General features: G+C 34.5%; 2 protein-coding genes across 2 annotated transcripts; one reads left to right on the top strand and one right to left on the bottom strand.

Annotated features, from left to right (window-relative positions):
- Window positions 1–588: 588 nt before the first annotated feature.
- On the top strand, window positions 589–1698 carry LOC129251236 (uncharacterized). Its single transcript, XM_054890589.1, has 3 exons — window positions 589–655; window positions 726–927; window positions 986–1698. Coding segments are annotated over exons 1-3 (846 nt in total). The 5' UTR covers window positions 589–653; the 3' UTR covers window positions 1628–1698.
- Window positions 1699–2092: 394 nt separating this feature from the next.
- On the bottom strand, window positions 2093–3774 carry LOC129251228 (putative nuclease HARBI1). Its single transcript, XM_054890582.1, has 4 exons — window positions 3468–3774; window positions 2970–3408; window positions 2766–2910; window positions 2093–2527 (listed from the first exon to the last, which is right to left on the bottom strand). The coding sequence occupies exons 1-4, from the start codon at window positions 3563–3565 to the stop codon at window positions 2133–2135; spliced, it is 1077 nt and encodes a 358-aa protein (XP_054746557.1). The 5' UTR covers window positions 3566–3774; the 3' UTR covers window positions 2093–2132.
- Window positions 3775–9328: the final 5554 nt, after the last annotated feature.

Raw genomic sequence — 9328 nt, forward strand, 5'->3', positions numbered from 1 at the left:
ATAATGACTCTGTTTATATTTCTGGAAAATGCACACCGTGCTTCAAGTTCATCATCGTTGTCATTAATGAAATAAATTTGCAAAAATTTTGACTCTTGATCGGGTAGTGGTAGTAATGAACCTATTAAGTGATATGCTTGCCCTTGAATGTGAAAAAAGCCATAATTTGTGTCCATAAAACCTAATGATTCATTAGATGTGTCAGCGAATGTTGTTGAACGCTGAAGTTTATGTATTACCTTGAACGTTGGCATGAAGTTATTGGTTATAATTTTTCCAGCACCAAAAGATATCATTTGAAAACATGAATTATATGTGGAAATTTTTTCAAGAAAATGTTTGGAATCGGGTGATGTTCCCGATAATAATGTAGCTAATGGTTCGGGCGGATATTGTATGTCTGGTAAACGAACTTTTCCTGCAGCGCAACACATGCCTGGGCCCTTACTCTGTAATGCGATGCGAAAGAAAAAATTCACGAAATCGCAGAATCGGTACTCGGTATTTCGACATTCGCATTCACATTTTGCGCTTTCGCAAGTTTTTCTCCCTTTTCGCATCGGCAGCACTCTGTATTGCGAAAGTGAATGTTAAACAGCTGTCACTATCGCATTTTTCCTGCTACAAATAATAGGCATACGCAATTTCCAAATATGTAAGTATTAATTGATAATTTTATAAATTTGAAATATTAATTCATTGTACCTTTTTGGAAAAATATATAGGACAACTCCAAAGACTAACAAACAAACACAAAAAAAACAATTCCAAATATTAGTGGACTTCATGACCACCCATCCGGATTTGGCAAAGGGCCTAATGAAGACGCCCAACGCAAAAATAAGAGTCGACCATTTATGGAAGAGAGTAACTTCCGAACTAAATGCTGCTGGACCACCGATGCGTGATATGGCCGGCTGGAGAAAAGTAACTTTAGTGACATGTGTACTTTTTATTTCTATAGTGGGGTTATTATAATTTTCAGGTTTGGGCTGACTACAAACTTCATTTGAAGGCCAAAATGCGTCGGAACAGAACCAACATTGCCGGTACAGGGGGCGGTCCGTCCGTTTATTCCTCACTGAACGAATTAGAGCAGCGAGTAAGCGAGTTGCTTTCCATAAATAAAGCTGTGGGCGGGATAGGTAGCACGCGGGAGTTTGGTGCGCGTCAGACGGATGTACCAACTACAAGTTTAGGAGCATTTTTGAATGATAGCAATTTAGTCGATATGCCCGAAGGGGAGAATGACAGCGATTCAGTCGATGTGCCCGAACAGGTGACTGAGAAACCTTCCTGCAGCCGTTCGGTACTCACTCCACGCAATAAGCAAAGCTTACTAGAAAAGCAGGTGGATAATCAAATTATGTACCAAAAAAATTCAACAGAAATACTGACTGAGATTAATGATTCCTTAAAAAATATTTCCAAAACCATGGAAAGGACATATAAAATGGTATATAAAATAGAAAAACAAAAGCTAAAATTAGCAAAAGAGCAGTTCGTCCATAGTCGAAAAATGGACTGTGATAATTTTAAGTTAAAACTTAGCAAATTAGAAATTCAAAAACAAATGTTGGAGTTGCAGACAAATAAGACACATGAGAAACATGGAACTTCCTTTTAATTTTTTACTTATGTACGTATGTACCTGCACATACAAGTGAATTAATTTTTATTTTTATTTTGTTTAGAGAAACATGGAATTTTCTTTTAATTTTTTACTTATGTACGTATGTACCTGCACACACAAGTGAATTAATTTTTATTTTTATTTTGTTTAGAGAAACATGGAATTTTCTTTTAATTTTTTACTTATGTACGTATGTACCTGCACACACAAGTGAATTAATTTTTATTTTTATTTTGTTTAGAGAAACATGGAATTTTCTTTTAATTTTTTACTTATGTACGTATGTACCTGCACACACAAGTGTGACTTAGTTTTGATGTACCTGTCCATGCACAGTGCCTTACCGAAGTATTATAGCTTAAAAAATGTATACATTGTATGTAATTTGCACACTATTACTATTAGTTTTAATATACCTATGTACACACTTTGTAGACCTAACATAAATAAAAGACTGAATTCATATTTACTAAAAAACGATTTTATTTAAACAAATTTTTCATACAGAATTTCGAGTGGCAATCATATCATTTTTTATTTGGTCTCTTATACGTCTAGCTATATTTCCAAAACTCAGATTTTCTACATTTTCTATATTTACCATGTTCACTTGTTCCTGTTCGATTTCTAAACTGGGAGGATGAACTTTGAACATTATACATATATTATGCAGAGCACAACAAACATTTAGTATTTGCACAACCTTTTCTGGAGCATAGTGCAACTCCCTTGAAGCTAGAAGGCAACGAAATCGGCCTTTCAAAACGCCAAAAACTCTCTCAATTAACGACCTTCCCTTTGAATGTTTTTGATTAAAAAAATGTTCGTCTGAATCCTCCGTAGAATTCCTGTATGGAGTAAGGAGCCATGGTTCCAACGGATATCCTGAGTCACCTGCAGATAACAAAAATATAAAGGTATTTTTAGTTGAATAACAATAAATTACAATAGCTACATATGTGCATATGCATGTTCATAAGCATTTATTACATGAAAATGCATATACATATACATATATATGTGTATTAACAATTATACATATGTATGTTATATACTATATAAGACAATATTAATACGAGTATACGGACCACTACATTAAGGTCATATACTCGAAGTATATTAAAAAGCTTACCAAGAATTCGTTGGCCAGAGTCACCGTTTTCATAGGCAGTTTTTAAATATTCGCGCTCACCGGACAAGTTCCATATGTGCGAATCATGCGATGCACCTCCAAATCTACCATTCACGGCTCGAATTTGCATTTTGTGATCACATATCTAAAGTAGAACAAAAAATCGTTAATGAAAATATTCTTATTTAATTGAAACACTCTTACCACCATTGCATTTATGCTGTGCTTAAGTTTTCGGTTAAAAAATAAATGCTCGTCATTTGATGGCCTTATCATTTGGATGTGCGTTCCATCCACTGCTCCTACCACACCCGGAATTCCGCATGTTTCGTAAAATCTACGGTTGGCATCCTGTTGCTCTTCACTGCTCATCGAAAAAACGATATGTTTTGGACACAATACCTTTTCAATTGCACTGCAAACTTCCCCAAGGCAACTGGAAACGGTTTGCTGTGCTAGCCCCGCGCGATGGTCTTGGCCAATTAAATGTTGATACGCACCCTGAGCAAGAAACTTTAGGGTTGTTGCAACTTTTATAATTTCAGGGATAGCCGTTGCTCTCGTTGGAGATTTCATCTCACCCTTTATGCTATTTAGCACATACATAAAGGCTTCCTTACTAAGCCGAAAATTCTGCACAAAACTGATGAATAGAACAAACTGATGAATAAAGCATGAGTAATTCTTTAAAGTTTAACTTACCTTTGATCGCTGAGACTCATAACGTTGGAGTTATCTCTTATAAATCTCCGATAAATCCTTTCCTCAGATGATTCGTCCCATAAAGCTACACAATCCATTACTTTATATTATTTAATATAAATATATGTACTTTACTTCCAATCGCTCGTTTGTTTTGGTCGCTTTCTTTGGCATTTCGGTCAGTGATGCATACTAAAGCGAAAAATAAGTGAATAATAAAAAGAGCAACACTTTCAGCGATGCGATAGCGCTACAGAGTACCGACTACCCTTCGTAACGCAATTTATTTTCCCATCGCATTGCTTTTCGCATCGCATTACAGAGTAAGGGCCCTGGTGTTTCAGTTTTGAATTTCAATGCTTGACAAAATCCGCAAATTTTATCCATACTTCCAATGACAACGTATTTGTGAGATGAATAATCAAGTTGTGGATTATATTGAAATGCTGCACCATTCAAATTTACAGAATTGATATTTATTGGCCGATTTTGAGAACGTGACCTAGTACGGTCTCTTTGTTGACTTAATCTATCAGCATGATTTTCCTCACTTTCATTTTGTCTGTGATTTTGCACATTTCTATTGTGACGTGTATTACGCATGTCTTTTACCTCTTGGCTTTGTTTTACCGAATCAAAGTGGTCTTCTTTATGTCACTCTGAGCTCTTGATTGCTACTTTTCAAATTCAAATTAACATACTGTTAGCGCCATCTTTTAAAAATATAATTGAACTGTCAGCACGCGTTGAAATGAAAACTACACAGAACAGAAATGGGAAATGATCAGGAAAAATAATATATATTTTTTAAATTTTTCTTGAAAATATCTACGGAAAGTGTGAAAGCAATCTCTTTTATTAAATATCTTAAGTAAAAACTTCTAAAATATTAATTATTTTTGTCGATTTCTGTTGTGCGTATTTTTCACACCATTTATTCACTGTTTCACTTGTTATCAATCATTTGCAAAATTAATATATATTTTGTAAATTTTTCGTGAAAATATCGTTGGAAAATGTGAAAACAATCTCTTCTCTTCAATATTTCTGACGCACTTTTTTTATATCTTTGGTTGATGCCTGGAAACTGCTTCACATGAACAGTTTACCAAATAAAACACTTTCTTGTTAGTTTTAACACTTATTTTCACTATGCACTGTTACTGATAACCTTTGGTAATCTTCTAAGAAAACGGCTTTGAATCAATCATTTGCAAAATTAATATATATTTTGTAAATTTTTCGTGAAAATATCATTGGAAAATGTAAAAACAATCTCTTCTCTTAAATATTTCTGACGCACTTTTTTTATATCTTTGGTTGATGCCTGGAAACTGCTTCACTTGAACACTTTACCAAATAAAACACTTTCTTGTTAGTTTTAACACTTACTTTCACTATGCACTATTACTGATAACCTTAAGTACTTTTTTAGCGACGACCTGTTCAAGTTCGTTGAGCTAATGGTTTTGCTTTGGTTATCCCGAAGTGTGGGTGTAAAGAAGAAGTATTTAAGCAAAGTGTTAAGTTAGTCAGAGCAGCATTGTGTTACGATTAATTATTGCAGGGGGTCAGCTACAGCTGTGCCTGCTAATTTGTATGTTTCTATTCTATGCGAATGCAGGCGTGCAGCCACTGTTGTATGAATATATGTATATGTATGTATGTTTGCATTCCATTGAAATGTATGTAATGGAATGAAAATTTAGGCATAAATACTGCTGCGTTAACTTGTACATATGTGAGTAACAAGTGAAACAGTGAATAAATGGTGTGAAAAATACGCACAACAGAAATCGGCAAAAATAATTAATATTTTAGAAGTTTTTACTTAAGATATTTAAGAAAAGAGATTGTTTTCACACTTTCCGTAGATATTTTCAAGAAAAATTTAAAAAATATATATTATTTTTCCTGATCATTTCCCATTTCTGTTCTGTGTAGTTTTCATTTCAACGCGTGCTCACAGTTCAATTATATTTTTAAAAGATGGCGCTAACAGTATGTTAATTTGAATTTGAAAAGTAGCAATCAAGAGCTCAGAGTGACATAAAGAAGACCACTTTGATTCGGTAAAACAAAAGCCAAGAGGTAGAAGACATGCGTAATACACGTCACAATAGAAATGTGCAAAATCACAGACAAAATGAAAGTGAGGAAAATCATGCTGATAGATTAAGTCAACCGTAAGAGACCGTACTAGGTCACGTTCTCAAAATCGGCCAATAAATATCAATTCTGTAAATTTGAATGGTGCAGCATTTCAATATAATCCACAACTTGATTATTCATCTCACAAATACGTTGTCATTGGAAGTATGGATAAAATTTGCGGATTTTGTCAAGCATTGAAACTCAAAACTGAAACACCAGGCATGTGTTGCGCTGCAGGAAAAGTTCGTTTACCAGACATACAATATCCGCCCGAACCATTAGCTACATTATTATCGGGAACATCACCCGATTCCAAACATTTTCTTGAAAAAATTTCCACATATAATTCATGTTTTCAAATGATATCTTTTGGTGCTGGAAAAATTATAACCAATAACTTCATGCCAACGTTCAAGGTAATACATAAACTTCAGCGTTCAACAACATTCGCTGACACATCTAATGAATCATTAGGTTTTATGGACACAAATTATGGCTTTTTTCACATTCAAGGGCAAGCATATCACTTAATAGGTTCATTACTACCACTACCCGATCAAGAGTCAAAATTTTTGCAAATTTATTTCATTAATGACAACGATGATGAACTTGAAGCACGGTGTGCATTTTCCAGAAATATAAACAGAGTCATTATGAGAGAGTTACAAGATTTATTACACACACACAATGTTTTGGGGCAAAGTTTTAAAACAACAATCGAAAGATTGTCATCTGATGATCATAAAATTAAAATTGATGCAAATAAAACGCCTGCCGGCGAACATCGTGGAAGATACAATCAACCAACTTCAAGCAACGGGTTGCAATTGTTATATCTGGAGATTAGTTTCAACCAAGAGATATTGTTTTGCAAAGAAGAAATGATACACTGCAAAGTGTTAATGAAACGCATCGAAAATATGATGCATTACAATACTCTCTTATGTTCTGTTATGGTTATTCGATTGATATAAAACAAATATATCCAGCAAATGGTCAAGAAACAAATAAAACTGTAAGCGGAATGAATTATTATGCATACAGAATCATGATAAGAGAAAGTCAAGAGAATCACATTTTAAAATGTCGTAAATTATTTCAACAGTATATTGTTGACAGGTATGCGAAAATAGAAACAGAACGATTGAATTACATTAGATTCAACCAAAGAAAATTACGCTGTGACGAATACATACATTTACGAGATGCAATTAACAACGATACCAACGTTAATAACATTGGTCAAATGGTAACATTACCTTCATCGTATACAGGGAGTCCAAGGCATATGCATGAATACGCCCAAGATGCAATGTGTTATGTCAGAAATTATGGTCGACCCGACTTATTCATAACTTTCACATGCAATCCGAAATGGGATGATATTAAGAATCATTTATATACTGGGCAATCAGCTACTGATAGGCATGACATTACTGCAAGAGTGTTTAGACGAAAGCTACAGTCTCTAATGGATTTCATGGTAAAACATAAAGTTTACGGAGATGTACAATGTTTCATGTATTCTGTGGAATGGCAAAAAAGAGGCTTGCCTCATGCGCATATTTTGATTTGGTTAAAACAAAAACTAACCACAGATAAAATTGATCATATTATATGTGCTGAAATTCCAGATATAAATGAAGATCCAGAATTACATACTACTGTAACCAAAAACATGATTCATGGACCGTGTGGTACGTTAAATCAAAATTCTCCATGTATGGTTGATGGTAAATGTTCAAAAAACTACCCAAGGCAATTAATTGTTGAAACAATGACTGGAAATGATGGATATCCATTGTACCGTAGAAGATCACCAGAAGATAATAGAAAAACAGTCACTGTGAAAATAAATAATCAAGATATGGAGATCGATAACCGTTGGATAGTTCCGTATTCCAAATTATTATCGAAAACATTTAACGCACATATAAATATTGAATATTATATTGTACATATGCAAATATATCAATAAAGGAAGTGACATAGCAGTATTTGGAGTTGTAAATCGAAATGATGAAATTACTAATTACCAAATGGGAAGATACGTTAGTAGCAACGAAGCAGTTTGGAGAATATTATCATTTCCGATTCATGATCGCCATCCACCTGTTATTCATTTGTCAGTCCATTTAGAAAATGAACAAAGTGTTTATTTCTCTGAAAATACTGCTCAACAAATGGCCGAACGACCACCCTCAACAACACTAACTGCATTTTTCAACTTATGTGAAACAGATTCATTCGCAAGAACATTGCTTTATTCAAATCTTCCTAAATATTATACTTGGAATGCATCATCAAGGTCCCGGGTATGAAGGCAACGAGGAATACCTGTAGATTGATATCCAGGTGTTCATTTGGGTGATGCAATCGGACGACTTTACACTGAGCATCCAAGTAAAGTGGAATGTTTCTATTTACGTTTACTCTTAGTTGATATTCCCGGCCCAAGATCATTCGAATGTTTGAAACGAGTTAATGGTCATCTTTGTTGTACTTATCAGCAAGCATGCAAAGAATTGAATTTGCTTGAAAATGATAATCATTGGGACGCAACTCTTATGGATCATGTGCAACAAGTTCTCCACACCAAATAAGAACACTATTTGCCATCATTATTGCTACATGTTTCCCAGCAAACCCAAAAGAATTGTGGAGTACTTACCAAGAATACATGACAAAAGATATCCTACATCAAGTACGTTGCATTACTGCAAATACAAATTTGAATTATACAGATGAATTATATAACGAGGCATTAATTAAAATCGAAGACTTTTGCCTGATTATTGCAAATAAAACTCTGAGTGAGTTAGGTATGATCGCACCAAATCGTCCGATGCATAATGCATACAATGCAGAATTAAGACGTGAAAAAGAATATGATCGAAATGATCTGAACACATTTGTAACAACAAACCTACCAAAATTAAACACAGAACAAAGGCAGGCATATGACACAGTTATAGACAATGTTGCAAATGAAAGAGGAGGAATATTCTTCTTAGATGCACCAGGTGGGACTGGAAAAACGTTTTTGTTGTCGTTAACTTTGGCCACCATTCGATCACAGAATAATATTGCATTGGCTTTGGCATCATCTGGAATAGCGGCAACTTTATTGGACGGCGGTCGCACTGCACATTCTGCATTAAAGTTACCATTAAATATGCAAGTAAGGGAAGAATTCTGGAATGGGAAAGGTTTTACAAACATGTAAAATTATTGTATGGGATGAATGTACGATGGCTCATAAAAAATCACTGGAAGCATTAAATAGAACACTGAAAGATTTTCGAAATAGCACAAACATATTTGGTGGTGCACTAATTCTATTGGCCGGTGATTTTCGAAAAACTTTGCCTGTTGTTCCCAAATCAACAGCAGCTGATGAAGAGCAGAGCGTGCCTTAAATTTTCTAATCTGTGGAGATATGTTCAAAAACTCACATTAACTACTAATGTTCGTGTGCAGTTACAGAATGATCCAACAGCTGCTGAATTTTCCGAACATTTGTTGCTTATTGGAAATGGACGAAAGCCAATTGATAAGAATACAGGCATGATCACACTTCCAACTAATTTTTGTACCGTAACAGAATCAAGAGTACAATTAGTGCAAAATGTATTCCCAAATATTGCACAAAACTATCGAAATCAAGATTTGCTAAGCGAGAGAGCTATATTAGCTGCCAAAAATGT

Source organism: Anastrepha obliqua, unplaced genomic scaffold (genome assembly GCF_027943255.1).
Source record: "Anastrepha obliqua isolate idAnaObli1 unplaced genomic scaffold, idAnaObli1_1.0 ptg000009l, whole genome shotgun sequence".
Taxonomy (NCBI): Eukaryota; Metazoa; Arthropoda; class Insecta; order Diptera; family Tephritidae; genus Anastrepha; species Anastrepha obliqua.